The 17,085-nt window shown below is 45.4% G+C and overlaps 2 protein-coding genes across 3 annotated transcripts in view; both read left to right on the top strand.

The window, feature by feature from the left end:
- LOC144497077 (uncharacterized) overlaps nt 1–17,085 on the top strand; it is a 192,441-nt gene that overhangs the window by 43,832 nt on the left and 131,524 nt on the right. The window lies entirely within an intron of this gene.
- LOC144497093 (uncharacterized) lies at nt 9,846–14,978 on the top strand. Of its 2 annotated transcripts, none has more exons than XM_078217865.1 (2): nt 9,846–9,872; nt 12,346–14,978. In XM_078217865.1, the coding sequence occupies exon 2, from the start codon at nt 12,807–12,809 to the stop codon at nt 13,656–13,658; it is 852 nt and encodes a 283-aa protein (XP_078073991.1). In that variant the 5' UTR covers nt 9,846–9,872; nt 12,346–12,806; the 3' UTR covers nt 13,659–14,978. The 2 variants fall into 2 exon arrangements, with proteins under 2 accessions (XP_078073991.1, XP_078073992.1); XM_078217866.1 differs by lacking the exon at nt 9,846–9,872 and adding an exon at nt 10,043–10,141.

Genomic DNA, 17,085 nt, shown 5'->3' on the forward strand with positions numbered 1-17,085 from the left:
AGGGCTGGTCAGAGATCGAGCTGGCCAGCAATCGGGAGTCTGGCAGACAGGCCCATTGCGCGTGCGCTGATCTCGGAGCTGACAATCAGCACATGCACAGTGACCGGCTCAACGTTATGCTGCCGGCCTCTTTCATGGGGATAGGCCTTACCGTCCAACCCCCCTCCCATGGCCCAATCACTGGCCCCCAAGCATGCCCAAGCCAGCTTCGCCACCCCCCCCCCCCCCCCTCACCCCCAACCCACCTCCATCACTCCACAGCTCCAATCTCCCAATCAACCCTCCCAATCTCCCCGCCACCCCACCGGCTGTCTGGAACTCCCCCCACCACCAGGCAGTATCAACACCCCCAACAGGCTGAATCCCCACCCCGATGGCCAGACCTGATTGCTGGCCTCCTGCCCTCTGTCACTCAGCCCAATTGCAGAGTAGCAAAAGGACCTTCCACCCCCACCAGTCCCTGCTCAGAGGCCCTGCCCCCATTAGGCCCTGCCCCTTAGCACTGCCCTATGCCCGGTGGACAGTGTTAAGGTGCCCCCTGGGCATTGGCACTTTGTCCCTTGGGCAGTGCCAGGAGGCCCGGGCAGGTCCTGCCAAGGTGCCAATGCCCAGGGGCACCCCCTCTAGCGCCCGACCCTCTGGGAGCCCTCAATTGCCTCCAGCGGAGTCGGGCCGCCAGCTCCCTGCAAGTGGGAGCTACTGTAAACGCCGCTGTATGGGGAGGGTAGCGGGCCCAGAGATTTTAGTCCCAGGACCGCTAATGACATTTAAATTATACTTAACCTCACAGTACCATAAATTATGCAGCTCCGCACCGATCTCTGGTGTGGAGCTGACAGCGCCAGAAATCTGGCGCTGGGAGATGTGCTCAGGCCCAGGTGCCTGGTGGGAAGCCCGTGAAACAGCTAGAGTCTCCCAGCCCACTGCGTTGAAAAGCAGCACAGCGGCATGGGAGGATGCCTCCCCTCCCTCCCCTCCCTCCCCCCCCCAGTGTAATTTGAAGAGCCACCTCAAACAGACGCAATCCGCAGAAACTCACTATTCTCACTCATTATTCCTGCACCCGTGGTTAATTCTCTGGTTAATATCAGCTTCCTGCGTGATGTTTAATAAATTGGTGTTAATGGTCACAAAAGTTCAATTTGCACTTTATATCTAATTACATTTAAAATTCCTGATACGGTCAATTTCAGCCGGATTACACTTACATAATCGACACAAACTAGTGTAAACACTCGATCACAATGGGAGGTTTAAACTAGTTCGGGAGGGTTTAACCTAGTTCGGGAGGGTTTAAACTAGTTTGGCAGGGGAGTGAGCCTCAAAGCAGTAGGGAGACAGAAGAAAAGGTTGAGGACAGCACAGAAGTTAAAGAGAACACATTAAGTAGTAAAAGCAGTGTCAGTAATCTTAGTACTAGACAGATCAGGCAAAAGCAGAGCAGAGAGCAAGGGAAGTCCAGATTAAATTGCATTTATTTCAAGAGGCCTGACGGGCAAGGCAGATGAACTCAGGGCATGGATGGGTACGTGGGACTGGGATATTATAGCAATTACTGAAACATGGCTAAGGGAGGGACAGGACTGGCAGCTCAATGTTTCAGGGTACAGATGCTATAGGAAAGATAGAACAGGAGGTAAGAGAGGAGGGGGAATTGCACTTTTGATCAGGGAAAACATCACACAGTACTGAGAGGGCATATATCCGAGGATTCGGCCACTGAGGTAGAACTGAGAAATAAGAAGGGGGAAATCACTTTGATAGGATTGTACTATAGGCTCCCAAATAGTGGGAAATTGAGGAGCAAATATGTAAGGAGATTACAGATAGCTCCAAGAAAAATAAAGTGGTAATAGTAGGGGATTTTAACTTTCCCAACATGGACTGGGACAGCCATAGTAGTAGAGGGTTGGATGGAGAGAAATTTGTTGCGTGTATTCAGGAGGAATTTCTCATTCAGTATGTGGATGGCTCGACTAGAGCGGGGGCAAAACTTGACCTCCTCTTGGGAAATAAGGAAGGGCAGATGACAGAAATATTAGTGAGGGATCACTTTGGGACCAGTGGCCATAATTCTATTAGTTTTAAGATAGCTATGGAGAATGATATGTCTGGCCCAAAAATTAAAATTCTAAATTGGGACAAGGCCAATTTTGATGGTATTAGGCAGGAACTTTCAAAATTTAATTGGGGGAGTCTGTGGGAAGGCAAAGGGACATCTGGTAAGTGGGAGGCTTTCAAAAGTGTGTTAACCAGGGTTCAGGGTAAGTACATTCCTCTTAGACTGAAGGGCAAGGCTGGCAGAAGTAGGGAAGTCATGATGTGGAGATGCCGGCGTTGGACTGGGGTAAACACAGTAAGAAGTTTAACAACACCAGGTTAAAGTCCAACAGGTTTATTTGGTAGCAAAAGCCACACAAGCTTTCGAGGCTCTGAGCCCCTTCTTCAGGTGAGTGGGAATTCTGTTCACAAACAGAACTTATAAGACACAGACTCAATTTACATGAATAATGGTTGGAATGCGAATACTTACAACTAATCCAGTCTTTAAGAAACAAAACAATGGGAGTGGAGAGAGCATCAAGACAGGCTAAAAAGATGTGTATTGTCTCCAGACAAGACAGCCAGTGAAACTCTGCAGGTCCACGCAACTGTGGGAGTTACAAATAGTGTGACATAAATTCTGATTCTAGGATCGCATGATAAAGACTCAGGAGGAAAAAAGCAGAAATATTTATGTGAAATAGTGTGACATAAACCCAATATCCCGGTTGAGGCCGTCCTTGTGTGTGCGGAACCTGGCTATCAGTTTCTGCTCCGCGATGAATGAACGGATGAATGAACACCGCTCGACAATCACCAGGCAAGACTGTTCTCTTCCTGTTGGGGAGCACTTCAGCGGTCACGGGCATTCGGCCTCTGATATTCGGGTAAGCGTTCTCCAAGGCGGCCTTCGCGACACACGACAGCGCAGAGTCGCGGAGCAGAAACTGATAGCCAGGTTCCGCACACACAAGGACGGCCTCAACCGGGATATTGGGTTTATGTCACACTATTTCACATAAATATTTCTGCTTTTTTCCTCCTGAGTCTTTATCATGCGATCCTAGAATCAGAATTTATGTCACACTATTTGTAACTCCCACAGTTGCGTGGACCTGCAGAGTTTCACTGGCTGTCTTGTCTGGAGACAATACACATCTTTTTAGCCTGTCTTGATGCTCTCTCCACTCCCATTGTTTTGTTTCTTAAAGACTGGATTAGTTGTAAGTATTCGCATTCCAACCATTATTCATGTAAATTGAGTCTGTGTCTTATAAGTTCTGTTTGTGAACAGAATTCCCACTCACCTGAAGAAGGGGCTCAGAGCCTCGAAAGCTTGTGTGGCTTTTGCTACCAAATAAACCTGTTGGACTTTAACCTGGTGTTGTTAAACTTCTTACAGAAGTAGGGAACCCAGGATGACTCGGGATATTGAGGCCCTGGTCAAGAAGAAGAAGGAGGCACATGACATGCATAGGCAGCTGGAATCAAGTGAATCACTTGAAGAGTCATAGAAATCATAGAAATCATAGAAACCCTACAGTGCAGAAACAGGCCATTCGGCCCATCAAGTCTGCACCGACCACAATCCCACCCAGGCCCTACTCCCATATCCCTACACATATTACCCGCTAATCCCTCTACCCTACGCATCTCCGGACACTAAGGGGCAATTTTAGCATGGCCAATCAACCTAACCCGCACATCTTTGGACTGTGGGAGGAAACCGGAGCACCCGGAGGAAACCCACGCAGACACGAGGAGAATGTGCAAACTCCACACAGACAGTGACCCGAGCCGGGAATCGAACCCAGGACCCTGGAGCTGTGAAGCAGCAGTGTAGCGTTAAGACCCGGAGGAAACCCACGCAGACGCTGTGAAGCAGCAGTGTAGCGTTAAGACCCGGAGGAAACCCACGCAGACACGAGGAGAATGTGCAAACTCCACACAGACAGTGACCCGAGCCGGGAATCGAACCCAGGACCCTGGAGCTGTGAAGCAGCAGTGTAGCGTTAAGAGAGAAATCAGCAAGGCAAAAAGGGGACACAAGATTGTTTTGGCAGGATAAGGGAAAGCAGAATCCAAAGAGCTTCTACAAGTACATAAAGGCCAAAGGAGTAACTAGGGAGAGAGTAGGTCCTCTTAAGGATCAACAAAGTCATCTATGTGTGGATCCACAAGAGATGGGTGAGATCCTAAATGAATATTTCTCATCAGTATTTACTATTGAGAAAAGCATGGATGTTAGGGAACTTGGGGAAATAAATAGTGATGTCTTGAGGAGTGTAGATATTACAGAGAAGGAGATGCTGGAAGACTTCAAGCGCATCAAGGTAGATAAATCCCTGGGACCTGATGAAGTGTATCCTAGGACATTGTGGGAGGCTAGGGAGGAAATTGCGGGTCCCCTAGCAGAGATATTTGGATCATCGATAATCATAGGTGAGGTGCCTGAAGATTGGAGGGTGGCAAATGTTGTGCTTTTGTTTAAAAAGGACTGTAGGGAAAAGCCTGGGAAAAACAGGCCAGTGAGCCTCACATCTGTAGTGGGTAAGTTGTTGGAAGGTATTTTGCGAGACAGGATCTACAAGCATTTAGAGACGCAAGGACTGATTAGGGACAATCAACATGGCTTTGTGAGTGGAAAATCATGTCTCACAAAGTTGATTGAGTTTTTTGAAGGGGTAACCAAGAAGGTAGATGAGGGCAATGCAGTTGATGTTGTCTACATGGATTTTAGCAAGGCCTTTAACAAGGTACCACATGGTAGGTTGTTGCATGAGGTTAACTATCACAGGATCCAGGGCGAGGTAGCTAAATGGATACAAAATTGGCTTGATGGCAGAAGCCAGAGGGTGGTTGTAGAGAGTTGTTTTGCAAACTAGAGACCTGTGACCAGCAGTGTGCCTCAGGGATCATTGCTGGGTCCACTGTTATTTGTAATTTATATTAATGATTTCGATGAGAATATAGGAGGCATAGTTAGTAAGTTTGCAGATGACACCAAGATTGGTGGCATAGTGGATAGTCAAGAAGGTTATCTCGGATTGCAATGGGATCTCGATTAATTGGTCCAGTGGGCTGACAAATGGCAGATGGAGTTTAATTTAGATAAGTGTGAGGTGATGCATTTTGGTAGGTTGAACCAGGGCAGGACTTACTCAGTTAATGGTAGGGCATTGGGGAGAGTTACAGAACAAAGAAATCTAGGGGTACAAGTTCATAGCTCCTTGAAAGTGGAATCACAGGTGGACAAAGTTGTGAAGAAAGCATTCAGCATGCTTGGTTTCATTGGACAGAACATTGAATACAGGAGTTGGGACATCTTGTTGAAGTTGTACAAAACATTGGTATTCCACTGTGTACAGTTCTGGTCATCCTATTATAGAAAGGATATTATTAAACTAGAAAGAGTGCAGAAGAGATTTATTACGATGCTACCGGGACTTGATGGTTTGAGTTATAAGGAGAGGCTGGATAGACTGGAACGTTTTTCTCTGGAGCTTAGGAGGCTGAGAGGTGATCTTATAGAGGGCTATAAAATAATAAGGGACATAGATCAGCTAGATAGTCAATATCTTTTCCCAAAGGTAGGGGAGTCTAAAACTAGAGGGCATAGGTTTAAGGTGAGAGGGGAGAGAGACAAAAGTGTCCAGAGGAGCAATTTTTTCACAGAGGGTGGTGAGTGCCTGGAACAAGTTGCCAGAGGTAGAAGAGAGGCAGGTACAATTTTGTCTTTTAAAAATTACATGGGTAAGATGGGTACAGAGGGATATGGGCCAAATGCAGGCAATTGGGACTAGCTTAGGGCTTTTAAAGAAAAGGGCGGCATGGACAAGTTGGGCCGAAGGGCCTGTTTCCATGCTGTAAACCTCTTTGACTTTATGACAACCCGTGCATTTGTGCTTGTGCATATTTGTCAAGGAGGTTCACCAAAGCAAACTTTTAAAAATGCTTGGGTCATCTGGACTCAAAACATCAGCTCTTTTCTCTCCTTACAGATGCTGCCAGACCTGCTAAGATTTTCCAGCATTTTCTCTTTTGGTTTCAGATTCCAGCATCCACAGTAATTTGCTTTTAAAAACTGTATGTGACCGATTGAAGCAATTTTATTTTAAAATAAAATTATTTAATTATTTAAAACATTGTGATCTGATTGGCTTGATAATCAATGCAGTGTGTAAAGTTTCAAACTGACTGCATCAATGTGGGTTAAGTAGCATCGGATGTGTTTGACAGCAGATCAGAAGAGGAAGACCCACAGCACCCAAGGCAGTGATTATATGGACTGGTCTGAACCACACATGCGCAGGAGAAAGAAAGGGACGCAGACAGTAGAAAGGATATGAAATTGGGGAAGAGATTGAGCCGGATAATACAGGATAATTTCTTCACACATTTTACAACGTTTGCGTTTCAACAAATGGTGGGTGGGGTTTCTACAGGGAGCCCAGAGTCTGATGAATTATTTGTGTGGCCCTGACAACAACTTTAATCCATGTTCATGCAATAATCCCTCTGGAGTTGGACTTGAACCCGCAACCATGTTTTCTGAGTCAGAAGCTTGTGGGTACAAGTCCCACCTCGGGACTTGAGCACAAAAATCCTCACTGACTCTCCAGTGCAGTACTGAGGGGTGGAAGAGATTACAGAGATAGGGAGGGGAGAGACTATAGAGGGTTTTGAAAACATGCTCAAAAGCCTCACCAAAACTAACACTGAGCTTTTCAGGGAAGAGTGGATTATTCCTTGAGTTTTATTCCTGACAGACTGTTTGGTGGCCAGTGTTTGGGAGTTGCAATGTGAGGAAGCATGAGCCCGAGCGGCTGAATCAAATTGAAAAGCAGAGATTGATCCTTGATAGGAACCAGAGCGATGGCGGTGGGAAGATTCACCATTGCAGGAGATTCTCTGTACACAACTGGAGAGGAAAAAGTCACACAAGTCACAGCAGTCCCATTGACTGGAGAACACAGAAGAGTTGCAGCAGGAGGATAGTGGGGTTGGCCGTGTCAAAGGCTGCAGAGGGGTTGCTTCTCTCTCCACAGATGTTTCCTGACCTGAAGATTTTCAGCATTTTCTGAATCTCTATCAGATTCCCAGCATTCACAGGATTTTGTCCCATTGGATTCCAAGAGCTGGCTGTGTGCACTTCAGGAAAGTGTAGACTATGGGCTATTTTGATGGAGCTTTGACGATAACTGCAGTTTGTCTTCTTGACTTCATGTGGACAAATTATTTCAGTTGGAGAGGTTCGGGAGGACCAAAGGTCATATTTATAAGTTGTGCAAGGGCAGAACTACAGATTCATCAGTCATTAAAAGTAACAAGGCAGCTCAACAAGGACCTTCTGTAAAAAAAAATCAAATAATAACACTGGGGTCTATTTATGGAGGAATGAAATTGAAAAGCAGAGAAATTTTGAACTTGTCTAGAACCTTATTCAGAGCCCACTTGGAGAGCAACATGGCGATAAAGGACAGAGAGCAACTGGAGAAGGTTCAAAAAGACATTCATAAGGATGATATTGAGAATTGAGAGGTTGTAACTACCAAGAAACACTGAAGAGGCTAGCACTCTTTCGCGTGGAAAAGAGGAAGGTGGTGGGGTGGGGGGGGGGGGGGGGGGGGGTCGGGGTGGCATGGTAACATAATAGAAATCCTTAAAATGATTAAAACGGCCGAAGCAACTAGGTCCAACATAAGATTGGACATTCTAAATTAAACACAGCTCAGCAGCTTCTGCAAGCAAGGCCTGATGGGATGCAGACAAGATTACTACAGGTCAAAAGCCAACTGGGACCAGCCCAGTCCTGTCTTGCATAATGAGCAGAGGTGCTTGACCTTAACAATGGGTCAGTCATTATAACCCAAAACCATCAAGAGGTACTCAGTGAGAATTAAAGAAAAATACATTATGTTTGTGTATTCCCCAGTTTCAACACGACTCCATGGAACCATATCTCAAAAGTAGACATGTGCACCCAGAACACAAAAGAAATTGACTCACAGGATGACCTGGCTTAACCTCATTGGATGCCAACCCCCCACCCTGTGACCCCATTGGCTGAAAGCCAGAGGACATTCCAGAAGGGCTCGGAGAGGGGGATAATAGCAGACATCTGGAGATGATCCCCAGTGAAGACTCGACTGGCCTGCAATGACCTGCGGCAACAGAAACGGACGTGCGAGATCCACCTTCATACCAAGAAGACTCTGAGTTCATCCATTGACATGTACTCTTTGAATTGAATCCAATAATTCAGTCAATTTCACCAGAGTAGGTATAATATGTAATTTTCAGACAGTCAGCCTAGTTTGGGGAAAAGTTAATTTATTGTACAAGAGTTGTTTCTTTAACTTGCAAGTGTTTTACTAAAACTAAGTTTGAACCACAGTCCTTTGTTTGACTCATTGTTTGACTCATAAAGTAAGAGCACTGTGGTAAATGTGGTTTTGAGTCATAAACTGGTCGAAATGTCTGTATGGAATATTTCATAGACAGCATTAGAACTTAAAATTTGGAGACAAATGGAGAGGAGATGTTCTCACTTGTTTGAGAGAGTCCAAAATTAGGGCCCAGAAATATAAGATGGTGAATAATAAACCCAATGAGGAATTCAGGAGAACAATTAAAATGTGGAACTGGCTCCCATGGGGATTTGATTTGATTTGATTTATTATTGTCACATGTATCGATATACAGTGAAAAGTATTGTTGAATGGTTGAGGCAGATAGTTTTGTTGTATTTGATGAGAAGCCAGTAAGTAGATGAGGGAGAAAGGAACAGAAGAATCTGCTGATAGAGTGAGGTAAAACAGGTCGGGAGAAAACTCATGCAGAATAAGCACTGGTAGAAAGTAAATAGGCCGAATAGTTTGTTTCTGTGCTTTAAATACTGAAATATAAAAAAAATTGCTGGAAATGCTCAGCAGGTCAGTCAGCATCTGTGGAGAGAAACAGAGTTAACCTTTCAGCTCGAGGTGACATTTCATTAGAAACCAGGTTGGATGTTAGGGGCCTCTTCATTTTGTCAGGAAAGAACTCTCACTCTCACCAGTATTGTACCCCACCCACCATCTCTCTCAGCTCCCTGCCCCTCATCTCCCCATTCTGATTGCCGCACACTCGCCACAACATTTCCAACTCCCATGCTCAACCCTTGTTCTATTTCCTCAGAGTTGGTTCCCCTAGAGTCACTTTGCAAGTTACAGTTACTCCCTAAGTCACAGTGTTACTCCCCGAGCACCCAGTCAATCCCAGAGCATGGAATCGCACTCAAAATCACTCCACAATATTCAGCGTAACTCCCCAAACACCGGCTCAATCTCTTCCCCAATTTCATATCCTTTCTCTGTCTGCGTCCCTTTCTTTCTCCTGCGCATGTGTGGTTAAGACCACTCCATATGATCACTGCCTTGGATGCTGTGGGTCTTCCTCTTCTGATCTGCTGTCAAACACATCCGATGCTACACATCCCACACTGATGCAGTCAGTTTGAAAGCCTCCGAGGATGAGGAATGCAATTCCCACACTACAAATCTCTGTCAACATTTACCAGGGGAACTGAGACAGCAGCTGCAATAAGTGAGGTTTTATTCAGATGGGACAAAGACAAGTTTAAATCCCCACCTGATCTGCTGCTCAAAGTTGCCTCCGTTTCACCGGTCAGTTTCCTAAACTTCAGGAAACTCATGTCACTCCAGAAATATTAAGATTGGCTGTGAGAGACGTCAATCAGAGAGCCCACCCACTCTGCCCATTCCCTCCTCTTCCTCTTTCACAGCTGCTTCACTTCCTGTGGGGACTGAAAACCAAGTGAGGAGATGGTGAGTGAAGGAGCAGAATTTATAATAATTACATTGCATAATATCCACACTAATGTTCAGGCAGTCAGACTATCCTGTGGGGAATCAGGTGTGGAAATGCCCCTTATGTTGTGTGAGAAGATCCAGCTGGGAGACCTGTTTACTCGGTGCTTTGTGCTGAGCTGTTTGATTGGAGCTGTGTGTTGGATATTGAGTCTGTTTATTGGAAGCATTTCCCTTCTGATTTACAGGCTGAGTTTTGTTGATGGATCATTGCTGAATATGAGTAGGTGAGGTGTAATTATGTGGGAAGTGCAGAGTGTCTGAGGATTCTTACTGATTTTCTATTGTTGAGTTGTGTGTGTGTGGTGGGAGCTGGTTATTGTCCCTGTGGACTGTGAATAGTCAGTTGTGAGTGTTGTGCTCTGGCTGTTTCCTGTCTATTGTAGGGTCTGAACCTTTCTCCTCCTTGCGCCAGCGCACCTGGTGGGGCCGGACTTTGTAGTGCGTGGGAGTGGCGAGGGTGCCTGATGTTAAAATGGGGCAGCTGATGGAGACACCCCTACCTTGCTGCCCTACATATCCAAGCCTTTCCACCAACAGTCCCCAAACCACCCCCTACCGTGACTCCCCTCTCCTCCCCATTCTGTGACCTCCAAAACCCACCTAGCCCTGGACTCCTGAGACTTGGATTCTGGGGACCAACATGGTTGCAAATGGAGGTGTTGATGCCACCTTCTCCTGTTATTGAACTGCTTATCCACAACTCTCAACAATGTGCCCTGTCATTCGTTGATCCCAGCATCTCCATCAACTGGTTTGATGGTAATCATGGAATGAGGGCTGTGCCGAACTGTGAGATTGTGGTGAATGCCATCCTGCTGCTGCCGACGGCTCACTGCACCTCATGAATACCCAATTTTGGGATCTACCTTTAGTCTGCTTTCCCCGTGATGATTAATATGGTGAAGTATTCACTCATCAGCTGGGAAGAGGAGTGGTGGCTTTCCATGAACTTGTTTGACCGGGAACCATGCGACTCCATGGAGTCAATCATGAGGACTTCCTTACCTGCCAGTGGGATGGGATATTCTCAGGGATGCTGAGGGAGGAGTCTGGGATGTTTCCAGATTGATACGATTCAGTGAGTATCACTGTAACTTGATCAGTCCATGAGGCAGCTCTCCTCACATGGGGACTAGTCCTCAGATCTTGGTCGGAGAGACTTTACAGATTTCACTGGGTTGAGATCACCTTAATCTTATTCAAACACGATACAGATTGTCCAGATCTCTCTGATTTTCCTCTGATTATTGAACTTTGTAATGATTGTTTATCATTGTTTGCTGGGTCACTTCAAAGGGCAGTTCAGAATCAACCATGTTGTGTGGGACTGGAGTCACATGTGGAGCAGACCAGGTAGTCATAGCAGGTTCCCTCCGCTGAAGGACAATATTTATGTTTTTAAGGACAATTTGAAAATTTCTATGTTTATATTTTGATTCAATTCTAAAATTTATTAAATTCAATTTCACAACATGGAGTGGTTGAGGTGAATAACGTAGATGCCTTTAAGGGGAAACTAGATAAGCACCTGAGGGAGAAAGGAACAGAGGGATATGCTGATAGGGTGAGAGGAGGCTCATATGAAGCATAAAGGCCGACATAGACCAATTAGGCTGAATGGGCTGTTTCTGCACTGTAATTCTATGTATGTAACTTTCTGTGGGTGGATTTGAACTCTCAATCTTTGGATTGTTAATCCAGCACTATAGCAATTTCATTTCAATACTGGGAAACAAATTTCATGTAATATTGTTTAATACCTTCTTTCAAGATTCTTCCTGAAGGCCTCGGCCTTTCCCAGAAGCCTGGGCTTTGATCTGATAGTTTTGCCCAGTGCTGTGTCTGAGAGCTGAATTTGGGATGTGCAGCCTGAGTGAGTGCAGTGTATCTAATTTCCCAGGATAAACCAGAACCCTTCGATCAGCTACACTGAAACAATCATTTCCTTAACCTCTGAGCGCTTCCTGCCCTGTGTGCTTTTTCAATAATTTTGGAAAGAACAGGGCAAAATTTCAACATCTTCATTGAATTAACATTCCTCCAGTATTTTTTATATTAAACACATACTCGAAGGGCAAAACTGGTTTTTGCCATCATGGCTCGAGTGCATGGTGAATAATAGCTTGTTTTACACTCCATCTGACTGCCTTTTCCATCGCTCTCTTGGTGCCTGGGAAGATGCGACCTGGGCAGAGGAAGGAAAGTAGCCACATTGTCTGCTCCTGGTCACTATTTCAGTGTCCCCGCTGGAAACAGCGAGTGTGTGACAGTCGAGTGAGGAACAAGAAAGGAATTTAATTTGATCCCCACTCAGAGGAATAGCAGACTGGCACTCACTGTGGAACTGCCTCTAACTGAGGAGTCAGCCCCTTCAACAAAGGAGGAAAGGGAGTTGGAGGAAATCATGTTTCCTTTTCCTTTTTTACAGAAGGATTGCACTGTACTACACCAGAGAATACAGAGAGGATAGACACTGCAGATAGATCCTGACCGTCACCCAAGGAACAACTGCATGACCATGTAAGGACATCCATCCTTCACAGCATCGCTCAAAGAAGGTTGTGCAGTGAAACCATCATCTGGAAATCGGTCGGGTCAGGGCAGCTTTGACATATTATCAGATCTGTAACTGGTCAGTGGTGTGGAACCTTCCATCAAAGCCAACCTTTCTGAAAGTTTGGCTTGACCGATCAGTCAGGGTGAGGCTGGGAAGTGTGAGTAGACTCAAAGTGTGGTGAGAGCTTCAATCATTCATCGAACTTCATGAACCACTGATTCACTCCTATAGGTGAGGGTCTGTTCAAGTGTGAGGAGGACTCCACAGCCTCATAAGATCTCCGAATGCATCAAGTGCACTTGCTGTACAACGTTTAACACAAGATCAGTGACATGGAAAACAAACCGTTCAAATGTGAGGTGTGTGACCGAGCCTTCAGAACATCATCAACGCTTGTAAATCATCGACGCATTCACACGGGGGAGAAGACATTCAAATGTGAGGTGTGTAACAAGGGCTTTGCACAGTTATCAGGCCTGGTAAATCACCGGACCATACACTCAGGGGAAAAACCATTCACATGCAAGGTGTGTGACAAATCATTCTCACGGACGTCGACTCTCTACAGACACCAACGCATTCATACAGGGGAGAAACCATTTAAGTGTGAGCTGTGTGACAAATCCTTTTTGTCTTCCTCCGATTTCCTCATACACCAACGCATTCACACAGGGGAGAAACCATTCACATGCGAGGCGTGCATGAAATCATTCTCGGATTCATCGACACTCCGCAGACATCAACGTATTCACACAGGGGAGAAACCATTCAAGTGTGTGGTGTGCGACAAATCATTCTCATTGTCATCAGATCTCCGTGTACACCAACGCATTCACACCGGGGAGAAACCATTCATGTGTGTTGTGTGTGACAAATCATTCTCGTCGTCATCAGATCTATGCATACACCAACGCATTCACACGGGGGAGAAACCATTTATGTGTGAGGTCTGTGACAGATCATTTTCACAGTCAGGGAACCTCCGCAGGCATCAACGCATACACACAGGAGAGAAACCATTCAGATGCGATGTGTGTGACAAATCATTCTCTGACACAGCAAGCCTCTGTGTACACCGACACATTCACAATAAGGAGAAACCATTCACATGTGATGTGTGTAAAAAATCATTCTCGAGGTCATCAAACCTCCTGTTCCATCAGAAGAGCCACACAGGAGAGTAACACTTCAAGTGTGAAGTTTGTGTTAAAGTTTTTGTGACATCTTCGACCTTCCTAGGACACCAGAGGATTCACACAGAAGAGTAACCATTCAGGTGTGAGGAGTGTGACAAGGTTTTCACACAGAATATCTCTTGGCCCATCAACATTGGAGAAGCCGTATCGGTTTCAGTTCTGTTAGAAAGTCTTCACACAGCTGCTGCTCATCCTGGAACATCAATGAACCCACATGGGTTCTAAACTTAACTAAATTATTATCCCCACACAATCTGACTGCAAAGGATGTTCAGTGGTATTGGGGCACAGAACAAGAAGCAGCTTTCACTCACATCAAACAACTAGTGATGACAACGCCAGTGCTGAGGTACTATGATGTCAATAATGAAGCCACCCTGCAGTGGGATGCCAGTGAAACAGGACTTGGAACAATCCTCATGCAGCAAAGACAACCAGCTGTGTTTGTATCCAGAGCATTAACACAAACTGAATAATGCTTTGCACAGATTGAAAAAGAGTGTCTGGATATTGTCTTTGCTTGTGAGCATTTCAATCAGTGCCTGTTTGGGAGAGAGAAATTGGTCCCAGCTCTGTATAGGTGTAACCCACCCGGCCTGTACAGATCCCATCTTCCCAGAACTGATCCCAATTTCCTAGGAATTTAAATCCTACTATCCTTCTCCATCCCTCCAGCCACACATTGATCTGCTTTATCCTCCTATTTCGATACTCAATGGCACCTGGTACCAGGAGGAATTTGGAGACAGGTTCTCTTTTTAGATTTTCTACCCAGCTCCCTAAATTCTGACTGGAGGACCACATCTCTCTTTCTACCTATGTCATTGGTGCTTATTCGGACCCTCGGCTGTTCATGCCTCAGGGTGCTCTGCAGTCATTCCTATGACAACAAATCATCCTGGATTCATGTCTGCGGCCGCAGAAGTGTCTGTCTGTTCCCCTAATTATCGAATCTTCAATCACCATTATTCTTCCCATCTTTCTGTGCCCCCTGAACAGCTGTGGTGCCATGGAATTGGCTCTGGCTGTACTCCCAGATCAAATATTACTTTCATTAGTATTCAGAACTGAATTATTGTTGGATAGACTCATGAACTCCTGCTCTACCTGCCTTCCCGACTATTCCTGACATCAGCCCTGAAAAACTGAGCTCAAACTCTAATGCCATGCCCCTGTGCTGGTAAAGTGATGATGTGGAGATGCCAGCGTTGGACTGGGGTAAACACAGTAAGAAGTCTCACAACACCAGGTTAAAGTCCAACAGGTTTATTTGGTAGCAAAAGCCACTAGCTTTCGGAGCGCTGCTCCTTCGTCAGGTAAATGGGAGTTCTGTTCACAAACAGGGCATATAAAGACACAAACTCAATTTACAAAATAATGGTTGGAATGCGAATCTTTACAGGTAATCAGGTTTTAAAGGTACAGACAATATGAGCGGAGAGAGCATTAAGCACAGGTTAAAGAGATGTGTATTGTCTCCAGACAGGACAGTTAGTGAGATTTTGCAAGCCCAGGCAAGTTGCGGGGCTTACAGATAGTGTGACATGAACCCAAGATCCCGGTTGGCAAGAGTGTTCTCTTCCTGTTGGGGAACACTTCAGCGGTCACGGGCGTTCGGCCTCTGATCTTCAGGTAAGCGTTCTCCAAGGCAGCCTTCACGACACACGACAACGCAGAGTCGCTGAGCAGAGACTGATAGCCAAGTTCCGCACACATGAGGACGGCCTCAACCGGGATCTTGGGTTCATGTCACACTATCTGTAACTCCCACGACTTGCCTGGGCTTGCAAAATCTCACTAACTGTCCTGTCTGGAGACAATACACATCTCTTTAACCTGTGCTTAATGCTCTCTCCGCTCATATTGTCTGTACCTTTAAGACTTGATTACCTGTAAAGATTCGCATTCCAACCATTATTTTGTAAATTGAGTTTGTGTCTTTATATGCCCTGTTTGTGAACAGAACTCCCACTTACCTGACGAAGGAACAGCGCTCCGAAAGCTAGTGGCTTTTGCTACCAAATAAACCTGTTGGACTTTAACCTGGTATTGTGAGACTTCTTACTGGTAAAGTGAGCCAGCTCTCAGGAGTGGGTATGGGGTAGAATCAGATCCTGCTTTCCTGATTTGTCCAAAGATGTGCGGGTTAGGTTGATTGGCCAGGTTAAAAATTGCTCCTTAGAGTCCTGGGATGTGTGGATTAGCGGGTAAATATGTGGGGGTAGGGCCTGGGTGGGATTGTGGTCGGTGCAGACTCGATGGGCCGAATGGCCTCCTTCTGCACTGTATGGTTTCTATGATTTCTATTTCATTGTTGATGTCAGACAGATCCACTTCAGGTGATAGGTGTTTAACTGATACCATGGGTAATGTTTGCACTCCTGTCTGGGAGGACTACTATCCTGAGTATGGTGAGCGTAAGGACGGGATTTTCCAGCCATGCTCTCCCCAAAGCTGGAAAATCCCACCCGAGGTCAACGAACCTTTCCATGTCCTGCCCACTATAGTTCCCGTAGCGGACGTACGGGAAAATTCTGCCCTAAGTTTCTACAGACCTGAGTTCTCTCAGCCTATCATATCTCGATGTAATAACGGTGTGATATGTTCACCTTACACTCTTCCAAGATTCATTTCATGTTCTGGGAAAGATCTTGAGTCATTTTCAGATGCTTTGTTATTTTGGTCAATTCAAGTTTTGTGTAAAAGCTGAATATTGGATTGTTGTTTGTTGCTTTTAATCAATCTTCTGTGTAGAGTTGGAACTCATGATAAATTCATTTTTTTGGCTTACCCAAACTACCTGATTTGTCATTATGGTGTGTTCTTAGTCACTGAAATACTCAGGAGCCTATAGTAAGAGTCCTGTACACAATATATTGGTCAATGTCACTGTGAGCTAATATACTTTCTCCATCAATGGGTTTATAATTTGCAGTTCACAGGAAGCATGTTTATACATCATCTGTTCCACAACAACGTGTCAGCCTCTGTCCTCAACACTCTGGAGTGAGACTTGAACCCACAATTTTATGACTCCAAACCGACATCTTATAATATTTCTGTTGCATTAAATTCATTTGAGGGGTTAAGTCTCAAGGCTGTAAACTAGCAGCTTGAAAGTTTAATTTGATTTAAAGTGGTAACTAGTTCGAGCTGCAGGTGTCAATGTTGTCCTTGTGTCTGGATTCCTGAAGCTTGAGAGGTGGCAAAGTCCCTGATGTCAGGAAAATTGAAACTAATGGAGAAAAGTGGGTCAGCTCTGGGAGTGAGGAACAACCGACAGACTCGGTAATGATAGAGGATCCCCACATTGAGCAAAAAACCCAAACATCCTAAATCCCACTGACTTAAACAGAGCCAACCTCCAGAACAACCATCGACTGTCTGGAAATCCCTGGTATTCCTCAGTGATACT

Source organism: Mustelus asterias, chromosome 8 (assembly GCF_964213995.1).
Source record: "Mustelus asterias chromosome 8, sMusAst1.hap1.1, whole genome shotgun sequence".
In the NCBI taxonomy this organism is placed as follows: Eukaryota; Metazoa; Chordata; class Chondrichthyes; order Carcharhiniformes; family Triakidae; genus Mustelus; species Mustelus asterias.